General features: G+C 45.0%; 1 protein-coding gene, 1 non-coding gene and 1 pseudogene across 3 annotated transcripts in view; 2 read left to right on the top strand and 1 right to left on the bottom strand.

Annotated features, from left to right (window-relative positions):
- Positions 1-1,664: 1,664 nt before the first annotated feature.
- TRNAR-CCG (transfer RNA arginine (anticodon CCG)) lies at positions 1,665-1,737 on the top strand. Its single transcript has one exon. It is a non-coding gene; the product is annotated as a tRNA-Arg (tRNA).
- Positions 1,738-6,095: 4,358 nt separating this feature from the next.
- Positions 6,096-19,521, bottom strand: LOC112837559 (elongation factor 1-alpha 1-like; annotated as a pseudogene).
- Positions 19,522-21,094: 1,573 nt separating this feature from the next.
- CUNH17orf58 (chromosome unknown C17orf58 homolog) overlaps positions 21,095-24,073 on the top strand; it is a 5,583-nt gene continuing 2,604 nt past the window's right edge. Inside the window, exons 1-2 of one of the 2 annotated variants that reach the window (XM_025889995.2) lie at positions 21,095-21,424; positions 23,687-24,039. In XM_025889995.2, the coding sequence (XP_025745780.2) occupies positions 21,349-21,424; positions 23,687-24,039 (429 nt within the window). In that variant the 5' untranslated portion in view covers positions 21,095-21,348. The remainder of the gene's footprint in view (positions 21,425-23,686; positions 24,040-24,073) is intronic. The other variant, XM_073883280.1, reaches the window with a different exon arrangement.

Below are 24,073 nucleotides of genomic sequence, written 5' to 3'. Positions count from 1 at the left end.
AGCTTGAAACTCTCCTGCTTTCAGAGAAGCAAATCCAAGTGCATCTAAGGCTAAATAATCATAATTTGTCTGTTAGTTGTTCTTTCAAGTAAAAACCATTTTCCACTGAAAAAGCAGTTAGTTTAGCTTGCAACTCAAACATCACACAATTTCTTTCCCTCAAAAGACATTGTGGGGCACCTGGCTGGCTCAGTCTCTGGAGCTTGCAACTCTTGATCTCAGGGTCCTGAGTTCCAGTCTCACCATGGGGATAGAGATTACCTGAAAATGAAGTGTTTTTTTAAAAAGTGGAAGAAAAAAAAAGACAATTATTGTATTTGTATGTGAAAGAAGTGATTTATGTATACTTCCCATTTTGTCACACAAAATATTAAAAAGACGTGTCCTCAGGTGTGGAGATTTAATACAATTGACAATTCCTACAGCGTCATCAAGGACTTTTTTTTTTTTTTTTAAGCAAAGCCAGCTACCTCCACCCCCTTCGCCAGTGTAGGAACATGAAGGATGACCATTACTAGTTTGGTTCCACTGCCTTGATTCACTGAGGTGTCAGTTTTACCCACTGTCATTTCTGTACCACCAATGCTAAATGATTAATGAATTGTTATTTACTAATAATGTCCTAATCTTCATTAAAAGCATTTCCTTAATGACTCAGGCTTTACAGGTACTAAAACAGTGACATGCGACACACAGACACCTAAGATTTGAAAGATACACACCAAAATGTTAACAGTGGTAAGCTCCACGTGGTAGAATTTTCAATTTCAATTTCCATCGTTTGGCTTATCCATACTTTATACAATTCTACAATGAACAGGTGTTCGGTGTCTAAGGAGAAAACGAAATTGTGCATTTTTAAAAACCACGAATGCAGCATCTTCACAGGCAACAAGCATGAACCAAAAAGTCTCTGAATCTTTATCCAAGACCCAGGACAGGATAAAAACAAAATCCCTATTGTTTTGTATTGACGGACTGCGTTATATCTATTTCCCCTTTAATCCGGAGATAAAGAAGAGACAGGGGAGAAAAATGGACGTTAAATGAGTGAGGGAGAAGGGCAGATTTGGAAGAAAAAAAAAAGCCTGTTTCCCCTGGAGTGCCCCAACAATCCCCAGCACATGATAGTTTATAACAACGCTGCACGCTGAGTAACTGCGGGAAAGCAAGGGACGGAGGGGCAGTAAGGGACGGGAAGGTTGTAGGGTGTGTAGGTAGCAGAAGGGGCTCAGGCTCTGCGGGAGGCGGCACTAGGCGATCCCACGGAACTTTGTAAAATGCAGACGCCCGGGCTCCGGTAAACAGAATTAGAACGGAGGGAGGACAGGCATTGTAATTTCGTCTGAGTTCCCCAAGCACGCATATCGCGCAGCGAGGACAGTGAACCTTCCAAGCCCACAGGCCGAGAGCGGCCCGGAACCTCCCGCGTGCCGGCCACGCAGTGCCGGAGCACTGGGGCGGGGAGGGCCACGCGCAGGCGCACGAGGCCGCGGGTGCCAGGCCGGGCGGAGGGCGCAGAGAGGCGCAGGCGCGCGCTGCCGCCGCTGGGCGGCTTCCAAATCACTCGGCGCCCGACGCGAGACCGCGGAGCGCGGAGCGCGGGGCGGGGCGCGATGATGGCATCGCGTAAGGAGACGGTGTGAGAGCCCGGATCCTGTGGTGACCCAGTGGCCTAATGGATAAGGCATCAGCCTCCGGAGCTGGGGATTGTGGGTTCGAGTCCCATCTGGGTCGCACGGAGATTAGTTTTGGTGGAGAGAAAGGTGGTAATGGGCACTGACGGCAGTGAAGTAGATTTTGAATTGTGGTCATTTGGCGTCTCTAACAGCGATCTCAAGAACAGCTGTATTTAGAAATTAGGAAATGCATGTCCGCGTTTTTAAAATACTGCGATTAAGACCCTGCAAGTGAAGGCGGATATTTGGCACAGAACAGGAGCACTTAACTCTTGCTTAATTTATGCTGACTTTTTTTTTAAGTAAAAAATCCTTAGGAAGCACGAACTGCCGACTAGACAGACAGATGGCATCCCCTCTTTTTGTCTACCTTTTCAAGCTTAGCTTCCCGGTGGGCAGCCACACCTGCAAAACTTTCTCCCCTTGCTTATGCTCAGGGCTGGCTCCAAACAGATTTATTTTCAGTATTAAGGGGAGTCTATAGGGAAGAACCATGCTGTTGCAACGGGCATATATAATAAACATATTTTATAGTTTCTATCCTAAGGCATTGTGAATAAAAAACTGTAGTTAGAATGTATGGTTTTGGGGTAGGTGTGTGTGTGTGTGTGTGTGTGTGTGTGTGTTTGATTTGCAAATTAATGTAATAAAAGAAATACAGACATTAAGCTTTTCAGACCAGTTCAGTAGACCATCTTGAAAAGTTTAAACTCTTCTTGCAAAAGTTGTGCAAGAGGAATATCACTGAGTTAATTCCTACTCTTTAAAAACAACTAAATACAAAATGCAATATGCTATCCTGGATTTGAACCTGAAACAGAAAAAGGACGTTGGTGGGAAAAACAGTCTGGAGCTTAATTACCAGTAATATGCCCACGTTGATTTCCTCCTTGTGTCAAATGTACATGGCGATCTAAGAAGTTAACAGTAGAGGAAACTGGCTGAAGGGTAGATGGGAGCCCTCTGTTCTATCTTTGCAACTTCTCTGTAAATCTGACATTATTCTAAAATTAAAATTTTATTTTATTTTTTAATTTAAAAAAAGTATTTATTTGAGAGAGAGAGAGCACGTGCAAGCACAAGCAGGAGGGGCAGAGGGAGAGGGAGAGAGAATCTCAAGCAGACTCCACACTGAGCACGGACCCCGATTCGAGGGGCTCGATTTCATGACCCTGAGATCAGGACCTGAGCTGAAACCAAGAGTTGGGTGCTTAACCCACTGTGCCACCCAGATGCCCCCCAAATTAAAATTTTATTAAAAACTAAACAACCAATGGAGAAAGGTAACTGATATACTTACTCCCCCTTTTAAAGATTAGGAATGTAGTGAATTTTAATTTTTTATTTTTTTTAAGATTTGATTTATTCATTTGAGAGAAAGACCCACACAGAGAGAGGATGAACCACAGGAGGGACAGAAGGAGAGGGGGAGGGAAAGAAGACTCCCCCACAGGGCGCAATCCCAAGACCCCAAGATCATGACCTGAGCCGAAGTCAGATGCCTAGCCGACTGAGCCACCCAAGAGCCCCTGTAGAGCTGAATTCTTAAACCAGAACACATGGATAAATGAAGATCAGGGGATAATTCAGCATCTGGGGACACTGAACAGTGGCAATGCCCCCCTGGCTCCCAAAGGCAAGATCGCTCTCCTAACAGAATACCTGTCCCTGAGGATAGGGCAGGACAAACCCCTCACTGGTTCTCTGCCCTTTGGACTTTCGGCCAGCCTGCTTAGGCCTCCAGTGTGTTCCCCTGACTCTCCCACCCCATTCCTCTCCTCCAACCTCCTTCTCAGCCTCATTCCTTCTCAAAGGTAGGTGTTTTGTGGCTCACTCACGGTGGTTCACTCAGCTAAAATCAGCACACATTTATTGAGTGCCTACTGAAACCCCCAGATTCAGGTCACTTAATGCAAATTCCACATTTTCCTCTTCTCTCACCACCGTCATCTTCCCCATTTCTCCCCTTTTCCTGTGTCAGATGCAGAGTTGTCCCTCCTCCAGTCACAGCCCAATCCCTCTCTCTGACTTGGCTCTGAACCCATCCCCTCTCCCCTCAGGAAACTTGTCTGGCTCTTAGGAGGCACTCAGAAGGTATAAGCCCATTAATTTCCCTCTCGCCTGTGCCTTTAGCTTTCCGCATTACTGGCTCTTTCCATCGAGCCCAGAAATACTCTACAGGTTCTCTCTTCCTTAAAAGCTCACCCTTGGCCCTGGGCATCTCACCTGAGTCCTGGGTACCCTTCCTCCCTGCAGCCAGGGGGCTTCAAGGGCGGTCTCCACGTGCCCAGAGTCTCCGTTTACCCCACATGCCATCCTCTCTTCACTTTTCCTGCTGATGGGCAAACTCCTTCTTGAAGGTGACCTCTTAATTGGCACTTCTTTTTAAGATTTATTTTTATTTATTTATTTGAGAGAGAGCACATGTGCATGTGGGGGCCGGGAAGAGTGAGAGAGAGAATCTCACGCAGACTCCCCGCTGAGCACTGACCCTCACACGGGGCTCGGTCTCACAACCCCAAGATCACGACCTGAGCTGAAATCAAGAGTTGGATGCTCAACTGAGCTACCCAGGCGCCCCTTAACTGGCAAATTTAAGAAACACCTTTCCAGTTCTTATCTTGCTTAACTTCACCCCAAAGATTGAAGTTCCTGACCAGTCCTTCCTTTTTCTTTCTTTTTTTTTTTAATATGAGTATTTTTTTTCTTTTTACGTAAGCTATTTGCCCAACATGGGGCTTGAACTCACGACCTTGGCATGCTCTACCGACCGAGCCAGCCAGGTGCCCTGATCCGATCAGTCCTTCCTTCTTGAAACAAGCTCTTTGCCCACACTTCCAGAAAATCCCATTTCCTCAGTTCTCCAGACAACTTCTTTTCAGTCTCCTTTGCTAGTTCCCTCTAGGTGCCCACAATGGAACACAATGGAAACAAACCAGCTCAACCCAAGCAAAGCGAATGATAATTCATTGGAAAGACACTGGGGAAGGGAGGCGCTCACTAAATAGCAGGGCAAAGCTGGACAACCAGGCTCGGGGACCGGCAAGCATCAAGGACACACCAATGGCCCCCCAAAAGCAAGGAGCTGAAAGCACAGCGACTCTGAGAACCAGAAACGCCTGGTCAGGAGGAGGCTACCACCACTGTCATCATTGGCACTTGTCACACAGCTGGAGCTGTGACAAGTACCTCTGACAGTTCTCTTCGTCCACTTGCTCCAGAATCAAGGTTCTGTCGAAATGTTTACAATTTCCCAGTTTGGATCAAGGACCTTTCTCCTGTTGATCTATGGGGCCACATAGAAATTACCTTCCCACCAATTCTTCCCTTAAGGCGATGAGGTAATTCCTTAAAAGGAAAAAAGAGGCATGGGTGCTGACTAGACATTGAAACACCAGCACCTCTCCTCACCATGAATTTGGTACATTTTGTTCTTAGTGATCCATATTAATTGGTCTACCACTACTGTTGATTTTAGGTGATATAGACCAGGATTGTTTTTTTTTCCTCATTGAACTTTGTTTAAAATGGTCTCAAAATTCTATGACAGATTTTTGGTCGTTTCCATTAAAAATTACTGATTTTCACGGCACCTGGGTGGCTCAGTGGGTTAAGGGGCTGGCTCTTGATTTCAGCTCAGGTCATATCTCAGGGCTGTGAGATCGAGTCCCCCGCATCAGTAAAAAAATTTGCTGATTTTATTTTATTTTTTTGAAAGATTTTATTAATTTATTTATTAGAGAGAGAGAGAGCACAGGCAGGGGGCAGGTCAGAGGGAGAGGGAGAAGCAAACTCCCTGCTGAGCAGGGAGCCCAAATGGGGCTTGATCCCAGGACCCTGGGATCATGACCTCAGCTGAAGGCAGATGCTTAACCAACTGAGCCACCCAGGCACCCCCCCAAAATTACTGATTATAAAGACTAGTAACTTAAAACTGCCACACACACACACACAAAACAAATGGTCCACAAGCATTCTCATTTCCTTCTGAAGGTTTTATGATGCATCATATCATTAACTAGTCTTTTACTATTAAACTGAAGTGGACAGTTGAGACAAGAGTTCTGAGACCATTCTTCCACCACCGATTAAGACTGGAGTGGCAGGTATTGGGGAATAAGATCCATTTAACCTTCTGGGCCCTTTGGGCAGACTTGTGACCTTGCCAGGTCCAGCCTTCCCATCCATTGCTTTGATGACACTCACAACAACCACCTGTCTCATGTCATGAACAGCAAAACAGCCTGGACAAGAATAGTCAGAGAAGTTCTCAGTACACACGGCCTTGCGAGGAACCATATCAGGGATGGCAACATCACTAGATTTCAAGATTTGGGGACCACCTTCCAGTTTTCCCAAGAAAGACCATCCATCTCCTTCAGCTCTGCGAGCATGTGAGCTGTGCGAGCCATGTGACTATCCAGCACTGATTTGGCCTGGATGGTTCAGGATAATCACCTGAGCCATGAAGTCAGTGGCTTCCATTGGTGAGTCATTTTTGCTGTCGCCAGCCACATCGCCACGATGAACATCTTTGGCAGACACCTTTTTTTTTTTTTTTTTTTTTGAGAGGAGGAGAGATTCTTAGGCGGGCTCCATGCGCAGCGCAGAGCCTAACACAGGTCTCGATCTCATGACCCTGAGATCATGACCTGAACTGAAATCAAGAGTCGGACGCTTAACTGACGGAGCCACCCAGGCACCCCTGACAGACACCTTCTTGACATTGAAGCCCACGTTGTCCCCAAGAAGAGCTCCACCCAGAACTCCATGGTGCATTTCAACAGTTTATTGTTTTGCGCCAGTTATACTTACTTCCATTGTAGCATTGACTGGAGCAAAGGGGACCACCATGCCAGGTTTGAAAACACCAATGTCCATGTGGCCCGCAGGGACAGTACCAATACCACCAGTTTTGTGGATGTCCTGAGGGGGCAGATGCAAGGGCTTGTCAGTTGGACAAGCTGGTAAGAGGATGCAGTCTGGAGCTTCAAGCAGCAATGGTTCCACTGGCCATTGCCTTTTTACAGGTGACTTTCCATCCCTTGAACCAAAGCATGTTAGCACTTGGCTCCAACGTGCTGTCACCATTCCAACCAGAAATTGGCATTTGTAACCAATTGGCATTTGTGCCAAAATTGGCACAAATGCCCCTGTGTTGAGGTTGTAACAAAGTTTCTTAATGTAGGTGCAGATTTCATTAACGTCTTCCTCATTTCTCTTTGGGGTGGGGGTGGTTCCCTGGAGGCTCAGTCGGTTAGGTGTCTGACTCTTGATCTCAGCTCAGGTCTTGATCTCATGGTCCTGAGTTCAAGCCGCATATTCCACACTGGGTGTGGAGCCTACTTAAAATAAAAACAAAAACAAAACCAAGAAGATCGACAACAACAAAAAAACTCCAAATAGACATCTAGGGATGCTCGAGGTAAGTTGGATGCCAGCTGTCCTTGCTGAGGTCCTTGCTGAGTGCATGACTCTGAAGCCCTAGCCCCGCCATGGGAGACAGGCCAGCATATGAGGAGACAATGACAGAACCTCCAAATGCTGGAATTCATTGTATAGTGTATAAGCTGGGGTGTTTGTCCCCATTAGAATTGTATCACTGTAGACCTGGTTATTTGGAGAAAACCATTTTCCCCACAGGAAAGATACATTATACCTATGATCAAACATAGCATCCTCAATAAATAGAAGAATATGGCAAAATTCAGATATTTGACATTTTTGCATAAAATTCTCCCTTTCCTTTTAATTGAGCTAGATAAATATCAGGCGTTTACTAGGATCATGGATTTTTTTAAAAGTAATTTCTAGGGGCGCCTGAGTGGCTCAATCGTTAAGCGTCTGCCTTCGGCTTAGGTCATGATCTCAGGGTCCTGGGATCGAGCCCCACATCGGGCTCCGTGCTCCGCGGGAAGCCTGCTTCTCCCTCTCCCACTCCCCCTGGTTGTGTTCCCTCTCTCTGTGTGTCTCTCTGTCAAATAAACAAAATCTTTAAAAAAAATAAAAAATTTAAAAGTAATTTCTACACCCAATGTGGGGCTTGAACCCATGACCCCGAGATCATGGGTTCAAGATCAGGGGTCACATGCTCCACCAACTGAGGCAGCCAGGCACCCCGATTTATTTTTAATTGTAGGCTGTTCTACTTTGGGGTTAAAAAGTAATTATTATCAACATGTAACATACATGCAAGAAAGTCAGGTATCATAAGCATGCAGTTCGGTTATGTTCACAAACTGAACACACTTGTATAACCAGCACCCAGATCAAGAAAGGGGATCTTACTCACTGCAGAAGCCCCCCTTGACCCTTGACCCCTTCCAATCACTATCTCCTCCAGGGCTACCAGTACCCTTTTTCTAACACCGTTGGTTAGTTGTGCCTCTTTTTATACTGGATTACTTTGGAATTTTAATTTTTAAAGGTTTGACTAAATACAGACACTTATTAGTATTCTATCAGTCCAAATTTTCAAAATTCATTTTAAAATGTCACAATAAGTGCCAGAATTAATATTAAAATGCAATCCAATAAGATTAACATTCAGAATTATCATACTTTGAAACTTACCAGATTCCAGTGTTAAAACTACAGTAAAGTTGACATTTTTCTCTACTCCTCTTGGAAGTCCCACAAAAGCAACAAGAGGAATGAGAAGCAGAGCCACAAACATCATCATCAATGACACTAGGAGGAGACATCTGCAACTCTTCACATAAAAGCGGAAAGGGCTACAAGGTCTACCGAAAGCAGGGAGGAGCTAACAGGCCCATTAGATGCTCCTGGCCGCAGATGCTAGGAAAGGCCAGCAGAGGGCGCTTCTCCAAGGGGAGGGTCGCAACTCAAGAGGCAAAACAATAATCCCTTGTTTGCAAAGACAAGACTGGGGTGTGTGGACAGCGCCTTGTCCTCACAGGGACAGATTCGTGTTCTGGGTATGGATTTGCCTTCCTCGCCTTCAGGACTTCTACCAGCACCACCGTTTCCAGATTTAGACATTGCCAGGATTTACCAGTCCAGGAACCAAGGAGAGATGGGAGTGGTCCCTCCCACTATGACCCCTAAAAACTCACTGGAAGAACTTTTTGCTTTCCTTGCCAGTGGTCTGGGACTCAGTGGGTCCAGAGGTCCCAGTGCCCAAGGGAGAAATGTTAAGGCCGGGAAACACCATCATGGGTCCATTCATTTGGAAGCTGAGACTGCCCATTGGGCATTTGGGATTCCTCATGCTGCTGAAGACAAAGGAGTCACTGTTATGGGCTGAATGTTTATGTCACCCCAAAATCTATATATTGAAGCCGTAACACACAATGTTATGATATTAGGAGGGGGGGCCTTTGGGAAGTAATTAGATTTAGATGAGGTCATAAGGATGGAGTCTCTCTCTCTCTCTCTCTCTCTCTCTCTCTCACTTCTCTCTCTCAGTTACAGCAGGACGTTCCTGCAAGCCAGGAAGGAGCTCTCATCAGAACCAAAAACCATGCTGGCACCCTGATCTCAGACTTTCTGCCCCAGAACTGCAGAACTATGAGACATAAATGTCTGTTGTTTAAGCCACCCTATCTATGGTACTTTGTTGGAGCAGCCCCAGCTAGGACTGTCACTGAATTAGCCTGTGTGATTTGGTACAATTACCAAGTGGAAAATGGCCCTGCGAGACAACGTCTGGAGCCCAAGGATTTACCAGGGGCACATCTTAGTGTGCCCTTGTCCCAAAAACCTGGTTAATGGGAAAGTACAGCAACCAGATAAAGCAACTGCCAAGAACTCAGGTCCTACAGGAATGAAGTTTTGGGTCTCCGTACCAGGCATAGGGCTCTGCCCAACTGTGGGTAAGGGGAACACGGAATGAGTAATAGGAGAAGGCAGCTATTATGGCCATTTGTAGAGGAGGCCTCTAGCGCTATGTTTTATGCTAATTTGTTCTTTGTTCTTTTTTCTTTCTACCTTATATAAAGAGTACTAGGAGTGGCTAATGATTTGGGTATCACTTGATTACTAGCTGTATAACTTGGGCAAGCTGTTAGCCTTTATGTGCCTTAGTTATTCATCTATAAAACTAAGATAATAAAAGCATCAGCTCCTAGGTTGATGTAAAGACGTAATACTTGGAACAGTGCTCAGTAAGTGCCAGCTATTATTATAATCATCGTTAATATTAACAATAGATGTTCTTTTTTTATTTCATTGTAACATTAGACAAGGAAGTCCCCAAATTAAGAAAGGAAATTTTCTCTAATTTTATTATCTTTAATTTAAAAGGCTATTTATTGAACTACAAGTACCTGTTTATATTGGATGTCATAAAATTTGGAACTAGAATTTTTTTTAAAACCTTCAAAATTAATTCATAAGACTTTTTTTTTTAAACAATAGTTGCTATAGTCATAATAGGAGAAAACATCCAAGAGAACGGTAGAAACCCCAAGTTCGGCATAATGATTACCTCTAGGAAGGAAAGAAAATTGGATTAGGGAGGACATAAGGGGCTTTGGCTGTGTAGTAGTTGTCTCTTTTTGCAAGGCAAATTACCCCCAAATTTGGCATCTTAAAATAGTGAACATTATTAATCACACTTTCTGTGACCCAGGAACCTGAGAGTGCTTTAGCGGGGTGATTCCACTCAGGTCTCTCCAAGGTTTCAGTCAAGCTGTGGGTTGGGGCTGCAGTCTCATCTGAAGACTCAAGTGGGAAGGGTCTGCTTTCAAGCCCACTTCTTGGCTGTTGGCTGAAGCTGTCAGTTCCTTCACATGAGCCTCTCATAGACTGCCTGACTGTCCTCCCAACTTAGCAGCTGGCTTGCCTCAGAGTAAATGATCTAAAAGAGAGAGAGAATGCATACCCGCGATAAGAGTTCAGGCTCTTTGTAACCTAATCTTGGAAGTGTATATTATCATTTCTTCCATATGCTATTGGTGACTCAGACCAGTCCTGCTACAATGTGAGAGGGGGCCACAGGGTGTGAATACCAGGAAGTGGGGGGTCATTGGGGGCCAGCCATCTTGGAGACTGATTACTACCAACTATATGTGTAATTTTAAAAAATTAAATGTTTACTCTGAAATTAAGATACCTCAATTATATTGACTAACCAGTTTTTTTTAAGATTTATTTATTTATTTGACACAGAGAGAGAGCACAAGCAGGGGGAGTGGCAGGCAGAGGGAGAGGGAGAAGCAGAAGTCCCCCTGAGCAGGGAGCCCGATGTGGGGCTCGATCCCAGAACCCTGGGATCATGACCTGAGCCAAAGGCAGATGCTTAGCTGACTGAGCCACCCAGGCGCCCCCAGTAGTTTCTTTTTAATTAGACCCTGTTTTACACAATACAATTTTTGGAATAATGGAAAAGGAGAGTAACTTTTTTTCAAGATTTTATTTATTTTTTGAAGCAGACAGAGAGAGAAAGACACGGTGACAGAGGGAACACAAGCAGGGGGAGTGGGAGAGGGAGAAGCAAGTCTCCCACCGAGCAGGGAGCCCGATGCAGGGCTCGATTCCAGGACCCCGGGATCATGACCTGAGCCCAAGGCAGACGCTTAACCTACTGAGCCACCCAGGCACCGCATGAGAGTAATTTTTTAATACTAAGAAAATATGATGCAAATATAGAAAAAATATTAAGATTTGACAAAACTGGGTCATGCTTATGTAAGTATTCACTATATTATTCTCAATAACTTTCTAAATGCTTGTAATATTTCATAATAAAAATATCTTCCCTTAAAAATGTTCAGAGGAAGAGCACACCTCAAATAATGATGACAAAGAATCCTGAAGAGAATTTCAAGACACAGTTAGGCATTCTCAGATAAATACAAGAAGACATGGTCCTTGTAATTAGGAAATTATAATAAGGGAGTAGACTCAGATGAAAGAACAAAAGGATGAACCCAAAAAGAAGCCAACTAATAAGAATTCCTTAGCTTTAAAATCCTCTTGGAAGGGGTGCCTGGGTGGCTCAGTTGGTTAAGCGACTGCCTTCGGCTCAGGTCATGATCCTGGAGTCCTGGGATCGAGTCCCACATCGGGCTCCCTGCTCGGCAGGGAGTCTGCTTCTCCCTCTGACCCTCTTCCCCCTCCTGCTCTCTATCCCTCATTCTCTCTCTCTCAAATAAATAAATAAAATCTTAAAAAAAATAATATCCTCTTGGAAGGAGCCAAAGGCAGAGTAGATAGTACTGAACATGAAAATCGGTGACATGATGTACTGAGTCAAGAAAATCTCCTAGAATGAAAACGAAAAAGGGGCACTTGGCTGGCTCAGTCAGAGGAGTGTGCCAACTCTTGATTCGCAGAGTTACGGGTTTGAGCACCACGTTGGGTATAGAGATTACTTTAGAAAAATAAGTAAAACTATAAAACTAAAAAAAAATTTTTTTAAAGAAAAGGAAAAAGATAAAGAGATTAAAATGATGATGGAGAAGATAAAATATATAGAAGACATTATCAGAAGATCACTATTTAGAGGCACCTGGCTGGCTCAGTGGGTAGAGCATGTGACTATTGATCTTGGAGTTGTGAGTTCCAGCCCCACATTGGGCGTAGAGCTTACAAAGAAGATCAATATATAAGGAAGTGCCAGTGCTTAATGCACTTGAAGCAAAATCAAGTGTTTAGCCACTTGAAAGTGAAACATTTCGGGTGCCTGGGTGACTCAGTTGGTTAAGTGTCCGCCTTGAGCTCAGGTCCTGATCCCAGGGTCCTGGGATCGGGCCCTGCATCCAGCTCTCTGCCCAATATGGGCTTGAACTCATGCCCCAATACTTATTTTTAAAGAGAACTTGAATTTGATCCCAAACACTGCCACTGAGTAACAAGCAATCTTGAGCAAATCTCTCAGCTTCTTGGGGTGCCCGGATGGCTCAGTTGGTACAGCATGCAACTCTTGATCTCGAGGTCACGAGTTCAGGCCCCACATCAGGCGTAGAGCTTACTTAAAAAAATTGTATTAAAAAAATAAATTGTCAGGTGCCTGGGTGGCTCCATCGGTTAAGCATCTGCCTTTGGCTCAGGTCATGAGCCCAGCGTTCTAGGGTCCAGCCCCTCATAGGGCTCCCTGCTCAGCAGGGAGTCAGTTTCTCCCTCCCCCTGCTCTTTTGTGCATGCTCTCTCTCTCTCTCAAATAAATAAATAAAATCATTTTTTTTAAGTGAAACACTTGAGGTAGTCCCTATACACAAGGAAATATCAGTAAAACAAAGATGATGACTATGATTGATATTATTCAACAAGGTTTGGAAAGTTCTCATCAATGCAATAAAAAAGTTAAAGGTTTGAGAAGAGGAGGCAAAATACTTTTTAGATTACATGGTTTCCTTTGGGAAAACCCAAAGGAATCAATTGAAAATGGTTTGGGGGGTGCTTGGCTGGCTCAGTTGGAAGAGCACGTGGTTCTTGTTCTCAGGGTCATGAGTTCAAGCCCCATGCTGGATGTAGAGATTACTTAAAATAAATGAATAAATAAAAACTTAAAAAATAGTTTGGAATATTTTTGGGTATACACAAATTGGGTTATACAAAATGTATGATATACAAATTAGTAGCTTTTCTATACATCTACCAAAAGCAGTTAGAAAATATAAAAAGCAAAAAGAACTTTTCTACATCAAAAATATAAAATATCCAGGAAATAAATTTAACATAAAGATGTATTTAGAGCTTAGATGAAGAAAATAATAATATCCTAGTGGGGGAAAGAAGACTCAAAGAAATATAGAGATACGCTATTTTCATGGACAGAAAGACAATATTGGACAGCTGTCAATTCCTTTACAAATGAATCTATTCATTTAATACAAATTCAAAAAACCCAACAGAATTTTTAAAATTTAGCAGAGTATACTTGGGAAAACAAAACACTGTGATAGACAATTTTTGAAAAGAAAAATGTGTTATAATATCACTATAATTATAACAATGTCCGAATATGAGCATATAAGCATGGGAGTAGACAGAGGGAGTAAGAGAAAATCTAGAAATAGACCTAAATTTATTAGAAGTTAATACTCTGTTAAAGGTGACATCTCAAATTTAGAAAGGATGGATTTATTTGTCAATTGGGTTAGACAACTTTCTAGTTATTTTAGAAAAAAATAAATTAGATTCTTACCTCATACTACATATCCAAATAAATTCCAGATGGAACCAAGATTTAACGACAAGCACTAGAAAAACAGAGGCTGATATATATATATAATTTTGAGTTGGAGAACGTCTAAGCATGAGACAAAGACACTGGGGACATTGTTAAACAAAAGACTGATGGATTTTACTGTACAAAATTTAAAAATTTGATGGCCAATAAATCACTAACAGGTTAAAAATCAACACAATTTTGTGAGGAAATATCTGCAATATATATAATGGACAAAGAGTTAAAATTCTTAGGCTAGAAATAGCTCCCAAAATCATAAAAGAAAATGAACATCCTAATAAATAGACAAAGACGAAGAACAGGCATTTGGCCAAAGAAGAAATCCAATGGCAAATAAATCCATGAGAAAATCTACAATATCACCAGCAATTAAAGAAATGCAAATTAAAACAAAGAGAAACTTTCTTTATTTTTTAAAATATTTTTTTAAAGATTTTATTTATTTATTTGAGAGAGAGAGAATGAGAGATAGAGAGCATGAGAGGGGGGAGGGTCAGAGGGAGTAGCAGACTCCCCGCCGAGCAGGGAGCCCGATGCGGGACTCGATCCTGGGACTCCAGGATCATGACCTGAGCCGAAGGCAGCTGCCCAACGATCTGAGCCACCCAGGCGCCCTTTTTTAAAATATTTTATTTTTAAGTAATCTCTACACCCAGTGTGGGGCTCAAATTCACAACCCCAGAGATTGAGTCGCATGCTCCTCTGACTGAGCCAGCCAGGCATTCCAGAAACCCTTAAAAAAAAAAAAAAAAAAAAAAAAAACTTTTCGGAACAGCAAGGATATCAAATAATGATGATCTGATATCCCAATGTGGAGAAATAGGCATTGTTACATACCTACATTGATTGCTGGTCAGTGTGAACTGGTACAACATATTTGGGGGACAAAGCAGCAATATGTAGCAAAAACATTGAAATTATCATATATATTTGATGCAGCAATACAATGCCTAGGAATTCAGTCATTAAAAATGACCATGGGACACCAGGCCGGCTCAGTCAGAAGAGCATGGGACTCTTGATCTTGGGATCGTGAGTTCAAACCTCAGATTGGGTGTAGAGGTTACTTAAAAATAAAAAATCTTAAAAAAAATATGCCATATGATGGAATCCCATACTTAATGAAATGGAAAGATGTTGACATGTCATTAACATTTTTTAAAAGATTTTATTTATTTATTTGAGAGAGAAAGCGAAAGCGCACAAGCAGGGGGGAAGGAGGAGGCCCGCCGCTGAGCAGGGAGCTGGCCACAGGAATCTGGAATCAAGACCTGAGCCAGCTTAACTGACTGAAGCACCCAGGTGCCCCTCATTAATATTTTAATAAAAACCATTTTAAAAGTATCTATATACCATGATCCCACTTTTATATAAAGAAACTATATAACATATTTACATGCACATGTATGTGTAGAAAAAAGTCTGGAAATTGATATACCGAAATATCCATAGTAGTTATTTCTAGATAATAGGACTGTTGATTTTTTCTTTTTTCTTTTGTATTATCTATTCTGCAAAGAATATGTATTACTTATATACATTTTAAAGGATTTTATAAAGGGATGGAAGATATCAGAAAAAAATAGCCAACAGATTTGACTATATAAACTAGTAACATTTCTTATGTAAGATATCAAAAATTATTACATCAATCATTAGAACACTTCAGCACCTCAGAAACAACCACCCCACCCCTCCCGTACCCTTTCCAGTACCTACTCCCAAGAACACCCTGACTTTTTGCACCTTGAATTAGTTTTGTCTGTTTATGAACCTATAGAAATGAAATTACATAGTATATAGTGTTTTGTGTCGGACTTTTTTTACTTGAGATCATGTTTATGAGATTGATCCATATTTTGCTTTTGTAATTGCAGCTCATTTATTTTCATTGGTTTATGGCAACAAATGTGGTTCACAATTTTGTCTCCAGGAGACATTCGGCATTGTTGGGAGACAGCTTAGATTGTCATAACTAGAGGTGGAGGGCACTGGTACCCAGTGGGTAAGACCAGGGAAACTGGTCAACGACCTGCGGAGCACAGCAAAGAATTATCTTGGCCTCCATGTTAATAGTGCTGAGGTGAAGAAACCCTGCTCTAGGGGTGTCTGGCTGGCTCAGTTGGTAAAGGATGCAACTCTTGATCTTCGGGTTGTAAGTTCAAGCCCCTTGGTGGGTGTAGAGATTATGTAAAAATAAAATCTTTAAAAACGAAAAAATCCAAACGCCTGCTCTATTTTGTTCCAGTATGTCACGATATATCCATTCCTTTAATGATGGGGACACAGAAAGGCTTACAATTGTAAACAGCCTGAAATGTTCACACATTATGGTTTGTCCAAATGACAATATATTATGCAGTTATGAGATTTCACATTCGCAAAGAGTTCTTAATAGTATTTTGAACAGTTTTTTTAAATTTATTTGAGAGAGAGAATGAGAGAGAGAAAGAGCACAAGAGGGGGGAGCGGGAGAGGGAGAAGCAGACTCCCCGCTGAGCAGGGAGCCTGATGCGGGACTTGATCCCGGGACTCCAGGATCATGACCTGAGCCGAAGGCAGTCGCTTAACCAACTGAGCCACCCAGGTGCCCTGAACAGTTTTAATTGAATAAGAACTGGATACAAAAATTGTATGCACAAAACATAAAATGGGGAAGCCTGTCATGGTGTCATGTGAACAACACAGGATCTAAAATAGAGTAGACACTCTGCCCACACCCGTGGAAGAATGATAACCAAGAAGGAGCCTGGGAAGAAATACATGGAGATGTTGTAAGGATGGTGGGGTGCAGGGGTAGAGAAGCGAGGCCTACATTCGGTAGTTCCCATGTCTACTCTTTTATTTTCCAAATGTTCTGTTACAATAATGTAGAGTGATAGGAAAATACAACAAAGAGCTAAAACAAAAACAAAAACAAAAACAAGCTACTCACAACCTCTCCTGGACTCACCGTTGTTTGTGGGAGAGTTTGTCCATAGGGCGTGGAGGCTCTCCAGCATCTTCTCCCATTGAATGTTGTTTTCCACAGTGAGCCGCATGAGGGGAGGATTTATGTCCTTACATCCCAGGATCGAGCCCGATCCCTGTGGGAGTAAGCCTAGAGGTTGTCTTTTTTTTTTTTTTTTTAAGATTTTATTTATTTATTTGACAGAGAGAGACAGTGAGAGCAGGAACACAAGCAGGGGGAGTGGGAGAGGGAGAAGCAGGCTTCCCGCCGAGCAGGGAGCCCGATGTGGGACTCGATCCCGGACCCTGGGATCCCATGACCTGAGTCGAAGGCAGACACTTAATGACTGAGCCACCCAGGCACCCTAGGGGTTGTCTTTGAAAGTCTGAAGAATTTGGGGAGACCCTGGTCGCCATTGAGATGGTCCTGAAATCGAAAAACTGGAACGTGACCGTGATTTACCTAATGGAAACCAAAGCAACTATTGTACTCTTATTAAAGAATGATTATGACTGAGATTTCTGGCTTCTAAAACAGTGTCTGGAACATAGTATTTTGATACCCACTGGTGGACTAGAGTTCAATTCTGGCACTAACCACCCAGAGTTAGTGCAGACCCCACTATTTAAAGGGCATGCTCCACAGCAGTACCACTCCTATTTTGGACCACCTGGCTGCAGACCTGGGGGTTCTCACGATCCCCCTCAGGTGCGATCATTTTCTGTAACAACGCACAGAACTCAGGAAAGCACTATACTTAGGATCGCAATTTCATCATACAGGAGTCAAATCAGGACCAGCTACACGGAGAGACACATAGGATGAGATCTGGGAGGGTCCCAAATGCATAGCTTCAGTGTTCTCTTTCCATGGTTAGGGAGTATCGCCCTCCTAGCACATCACCAACCAGGAAGCTCCACAGAGTTTTCACTGGGGTTTCTTTTTTTTTTTTTTTAAGATTTTATTTATTTATTTCACACACACACACACACACACACACACACACACACACACACACACACAGAGAGAGAGAGAGAGCAGAAGCAGGGGGAGCAGCAGAAGGAGAGGGAGAAGCAGGCTCCCCACCAAGCAGGGAGCTCGATGATGGGCTTGATCCCAGGACCCTGGGACCATGACCTGAGCCGAAGGCAGACACTTAACCATCTGAGCCACCCAGGTGCCCCTCATTGGGGTTTCATTACATAGGCTGGATGGGTTAAATCATTGACCATCCAACTGAACCCAATCTACAGCCTCTCTCCCCTCCCTGGAGGTCAGGCAGGCTCAAAGTTCTGCCCCTCTAATCGCATGGTTGGTCTCTCTGGTGACCAGCTCCCATCCTGGAGCCATCAAGGAGCCCTCCAAGAGTCACCGCACTAGCAAAAACTCAGGTGTGATCCAGGAAGCTCACGAGTCACTATGATACTTCTATCACCTGGGAAATTCCAAGGGTTTTAGAAGCTCCATGCCAGGAACCTGGCACAAATTCTTTATTATACAACACATAGTAGACACTCCATAAATATTTGCTAAGCGGAAAGATACACTAAAAATACCAGAAATTGGCAGGGGAGAGAAAGGCGGTTAGGCTCCTAGATTCTTCCACCTGACAAGTGTATATACCTATTATGAAGACAGATACATTAGGCTACAAAAAAGCCATACCGTTAAACATTCCAATCCTCTGACAAACTCCCCATGCTCTGGTTTATATTACCAAGCACCCTGATGATAATTTGGCTTCCCATGTGGCTTGTTTATATTAAGACAACACTAGCCAAGCTGACATGAGTATGCACTTCTGCCTGAGTCGATTTCTCGTTATAAATTAATAAAGTGGCATTCTGGCTTACGTGGATCAGTCTCTTTGAGCTCTTTGTGCCTTCCACCATCAGTGTAGTTTCTGAGCCAGATGCTGCCCAAGACCCAACCCTGGACTCTGGCAAGTACTTCCAGGCTGGTGCCACCCCAGAAGCCTCTAAGAGCCCGTGGGAGCCATCCAGCCGGCTCTCTGCCTCTACATTTCAGGGTGTGGGCTTTGGGGCATTCACAACATTCCTGCAACAGAAGAGTTTCAGGAACACCCCAAATTGGATCTGGGTGACTTGAATATAATCTCAAGCAAGCAGGTATGTCTGAGATGTGGTTGTAAACGAGAAAGCTTAAGCCTAATTAATTTGATTCCACTTGACTTAAAGAAAGAGCATGTGAAAGAAGGGGATCTGAGGACATCTGTAAACTGGGCCTCAAGAACACAAGCCTCCAGAGGCTGGAGACACTGACTCTTGTGTACACAGGCTTTGCAGTGACTGGAGAGATTTTACTCTTCTGGAAGAAATAACTCACTCCTCTAAAACCCGAATGAGGGCGCCTGGGTGGCTCAGTCATTAAGCGTCTGCCTTCGGCTCAGGTCATGATCCCAGGGTCCTGGGATCGAGCCCCACATTGGGCTCCCTGCTCGGTCAGGAAGCCTGCTTCTCCCTCTCCCACTCCCCCTGCTTGTGTTCCTGTTCTCGCTGTTGTCAAATAAATAAAAATAAAAATCTGAAGAAAAAAAAACCCGAATGAGGAAGATTAGCCCACCATGAGCTGCAATTCAATTTAGTGCTCAACAAACAAATTTCTGGTTAATAATGAGATTGCTGAATCATCTTTACCATATCCTCTCCATTGCAAATTAATGAATGATGGTCTGGTTTATACATCTTCTTATGAGTTTGTTTAATATGAGTCATTCCCACAAATCTGATGAATTGACAAGAGTTTCAAGCTAAAGAAAGTTGAGGATCAAACTACAGAGGACAGTGATCCCCTCCAACATATCAACAGCCTGTGACTAGTCAGCCAGCTCCTCTCTCGACGAACATATTTACCTCACTGTATCCCTTAGACCACAGGACACCTAAATCAGGAAACTGTTCCACAGTACTTTTTTTTTTAAAGTTTATCTATTTTTAGTAATCTCTTCACCCCACAAGGGGCTCGAACTCACACCTGGAGATCAAGAGTGGCGTGCTCTTCTGACTGAGCCAGCCGGGAGCCCCTGCTCTACAGTGAATGACATTCTCTTTGGATACCCACTATGGCCCCATTGTCACCACCTGCTTTCGTAGAGATCTTGGTTGTTAGAATACCTTTTCTTAAATTGGAATTAAACGTGTCACCTTATAACTTCTACCTCCTGGTTCTTTCACAAAATATCACAAATGTTTTTGTGCGACTAGGCTGTTTAGCCTCAGTTCCTGTGAAGGAACTTGGTGATGGAGCCAAGCCTCTCACTCCCCTATTGTTCTCCAAGCTTTCCAGTGTCTTTCTTGAAAACATGATCTCCCCTGAACCTGGTCAGTTCACTAGCATTATTATTTTTGAGACATAAGATATTGGTGCAGCAAAAGTTTGTTATTTCTTTCAGCAGCTGCATCACACTTGTTGGCTCATATGCTTCAGATAAAATGCCTTCACCTCAGTGCATTTCCCCTTCCTTTTGGGTTTGAAGCTGTTGAAATGAAACACACATTGGTAAGGCTGTGGGTTTACCACCGTGAGCTTATCCACACACACCCCCCACCCTTGGTGAATGCTATTTCTGATCAATCTGAGGAAGAGGGTCCTTAGCTCAGGACTCATATCCAGAGTCGTTTCAAGAATTCAGACCTAAGCAGTGAATGAGTTTATTTTTCTTAGAAAGAAAGAGAGAGAGAGAGAGAGAGAGAGAGAGAGAGAGAGAGGGAGAGGGAGAGAGAGAGAGAGAGAAAGAAACAACAAAAGATCTACCTTTCTCTAGGAGAGGAGCCATCACAAGAGAGCTGGGGAGGTGTTTTTCTCATTTTTATCTCCTAGCACCTGGTTGGGTAAAAAGCACTCAGCATGGGCTTGATGAATCTAGCCAACGAGAGACTAATTTCAATTGAGAGAGAGGAAAGAAAAAAGAAAAAAGAAAAAAAGGGAAAGGAGAAGGGAGAAGAGAGAGTATTTTGCTCAAGGCTGTTTTTCCTTCTGGTTCTAGAATATAAAAATGGCATACATAGTAAAATAGTTTAACCAAACCTAGGCTTGGTTTCTCTCAGAACCCCCGACACATTCCCCGATGAATTTTTTCCTGTCATCTTGAATCCCTTCCACAAGCCCAAATTGTCTTCAGCACTAATCTGCCTATTTGTTGTTGACTTAATCTGGAAAAAACTTCCTATCACTCCTTCTCCCCCACCCTGTCCCTCAGCCCCTCAACACCCTTATTCTCTCCACTTGCCCCACCCTCCCCTCCCCCCTTCCCCAGTGCGCAAACCCACACGGGTTTCAAGTTTAGGATTTGATGTTGTCACTGCCCACAGACATTCGCAGGGACAACTTTGAGAGGCCATGTGCTTGTCCCCCTTAGGAAGTGGGAGAACTCCCTGCAGCTCGGTTTTGTTCCAGTGGTCTGTTCAGTGAGTGATTCCCGTTTCCCCAAAGGCTGCCCCTCATTAGCATGAACGGGGGTGGGGGTGTGGAGAAGGGGTGGGGGGAGAGAAAGAGCAAAAGCCCAGGCTCAGTTTTAGAGCCTGGGAACCGTGTCTACGAAAATGACAGCTAGAGCTTTCTGGCTCCTCTGTTTGATCGTTGGATCATCTCCCGAAGCCCCAGTGGCGGAGAGAAAAGGTAAGATCGGCGAAATGCTGAGTCCTGGGAGAGGAGCAGGGCTGGGGTGGGGGGTGGGGGACGGGGGAGAGGGCGCGCTGAAGGGCGGGACAAGAAAGGGGTCAGAGCGTGCAGGAGAGGGGACTCGGGTCCGTGTTCGTGTTCGAAAGGAGCCAACTGTGTCCCCAAGATTTTGTGTGTCCTGGCAGCCTTTTCGGAAAGAAGCCAGTTCAGCTACTGAAATGATCTCGAGCGAGCCGGGCAGGCTGGAGAAAACTTTGCATGTTAAGTAGTTGCTCCATCGCAGAGGAGGGAAAGTGTCAAAAGGGGTCGCGGCGTGCCTTTCGGGCGCCGTGCGGGCCGGGCTCGCAGGACGCGGCGGGCGGCGGGCGCCGGGAGGAGCGCGGGGTCCGCCCTGCGCGGGGGCCCGGGTGCCGCGGGCGGTCCGGGGCGCTGGGTGCTCCCGCCGCGGCTGAGGGCGAAGGGGAGCCCAAATCGGACATTTCTCCCCTCTCGCGGCAAGCCCCAGCGAATGGCCCGGGGGATACCTGAGTCTTTAACACACACACACACACACACACACACACACACTTTCGTGCATGAGACGAAAATAAGTTACGGAGGGAATGAAATAAGGGATTCTCTGCGGGGAGAGGTTTTTGTTTTGCTTTGATTTGGATGTTCTGCTCGATTCACTATCTCTGGGAAAAACAGCTTCCGCACCTCACAGGGCAATTTACTTTGGGTTATTTTTCCACATGGAAATCGAATGACTTCAGTGGCATTTAACCCAAATATCAGACAATCTTTCCCATGACAACAGATGGTGATATCAATGGGGAAGCAGTTGTGAGGTCAACAGTTGACAGTCAGGAATTGGATATCTACCAGAACTTTATTCAGCTGTGTATGGGACAACGTTGGACATAATGAGTCAGAATCAACCTCTCTGCAAAAACATGAACTATAACCAGCTATTATTGCTGGGTGAAAGCTGATTTTAAAGGAGATTGTCAATTGGGCAAGATAAATCACTTTAAATGGAAGTGTTGAAAGAGCTGCGAGGGGGGAGACCAAGCTCTTCGATGCAAGAGGAGAGAAATGCGGAAAACCAGCCGTTGAGACAACAGAAAAAGAAAAATAAAGACAGGTTCTTGTGCCTCTTTGGAGGGCACTGGGACCCAGGCAAACGGGGAGGTGATATTGTGTAACTGTGCATGGAAAGTTGCCCAGCTTCCAAGCTGGCTGAAGTTTGCTCACTAACCTGTCTGCAGAGCTGGGGAAAATCACTAATAATTTAAAAAATTTGTTTTCATGCCGTATCATTTAAGAGAATTTTTTCTCCACCAGGGAAGGGGGAAATGTAAGTGGTGTGGGTGTGCTTTCATACTCAACCAGGGGCCTTGGCCTCCCAGCCATGCTTTAAAAATCTTCCTTAGCTGTAGTTTACTAGTAAGTGGTGTCCAAGAAGCCAGATAAAAATCCACTCACAGAGACCAAGATGACAGTGTAAACACGGATGGGAAAACCAAATAGCTCTGTTGTCAGGGGCGCTTAAACAATTAGGAGAACCTGTAATATGAGACCTTTCCCCCTGGGGTTTGCTCTTGGTACTTTCTCAACAAATTGTACATAGCAAAAAGGCGGATGTTTATATATATATTAAAGAAACGGCAAAAAGAGTTTATTTAACCACAGTTGACAGTTGTGTTTAGTCCTAAAACAAATAGGTTGTTGCAATTTTAAAAGCTATAGATTTGAAAAGGTTCCTTAAGAAAATGAAATGTTCCCATGTGGTGAGAAAATTTTTCTTAGTTGGCCTCACTCTTAGAGGGCAAGACGCTCATCTCAAGTCTTTCCCTGGGGCCTAGGAAACCTGTGCTCCACTCGGACCCGAAGCGGAGTGGCGCACAGGGGCGCCTTCCTTACCACAGGGGCGCCTTCCTCTCCCCCTCCCGTTCCTTTCCCTTCACTTCCAGGTCTCCCGGCCTCCCCCCAGCCCCCCCATCGCCCCTCTCGCAGGTGCTTGCTAAGTTTACATTGTCCCCATCTCCTCTCCCCTCCCAGAGCCCTTTCTTCGCCCGCCCGCCCATCTGCCTCTCCGACCCTCCGCCCGCCTCTCCTCTCCTCCCCACTCGGCCTCCCCTGCCCTCCCCACAGGGTCTCCCCTCCCCGCCTCTAACCTTCCCCCCCACCCCGCCCTCCCCACTCGGCTTTTCCCTCCCCTCCCCGCCTCTCCTCCCCTGACGGCCTCCCCGGCCTCTCCTCTTTTTTCCCCTACAGCCTCGCCGCCCCACAACAGGAAGCCCGACCCCGGCGGCGGCCCGAGTGCGGAGGAGACGCCGGGGCCCCGGGCGCAGTCGGTCCCTGAGGTCCCGCGGAGGCCGCGCGCAGCCGAGGCCGTTCCCCGCGCTTGGTCCGACCCGCGACGCCGGAAACCCCCGCCGCCCGCCGAGAACCGGGCCGGCTTCCGGGAGGCCGCGCGCGCGCCCGCTGGCCCGCCGAGCCCCCGCCTCGCGCAGGCCGAGAACCGCGCCTCGCCGCGCCGCGTGCCCGCGCTGGAGGACTCCCCGCGGCGCTCACGCGCTCGGGCCCTGCGCTTCCCGGCCGCGCGGCCGCCCGCGCGCGCCGCCGAGACTCCCGCCGGCCCCGCCCACCCCAACCGGCCGC

Source organism: Callorhinus ursinus, unplaced genomic scaffold (genome assembly GCF_003265705.2).
Source record: "Callorhinus ursinus isolate GAN/ISIS: 27379988/994484 unplaced genomic scaffold, GSC_fseal_2.0 scaffold50, whole genome shotgun sequence".
In the NCBI taxonomy this organism is placed as follows: domain Eukaryota; kingdom Metazoa; phylum Chordata; class Mammalia; order Carnivora; family Otariidae; genus Callorhinus; species Callorhinus ursinus.
Note: the sequence above shows the minus strand (reverse complement) of the source record. Positions and strands in the feature narration are given on the sequence as shown.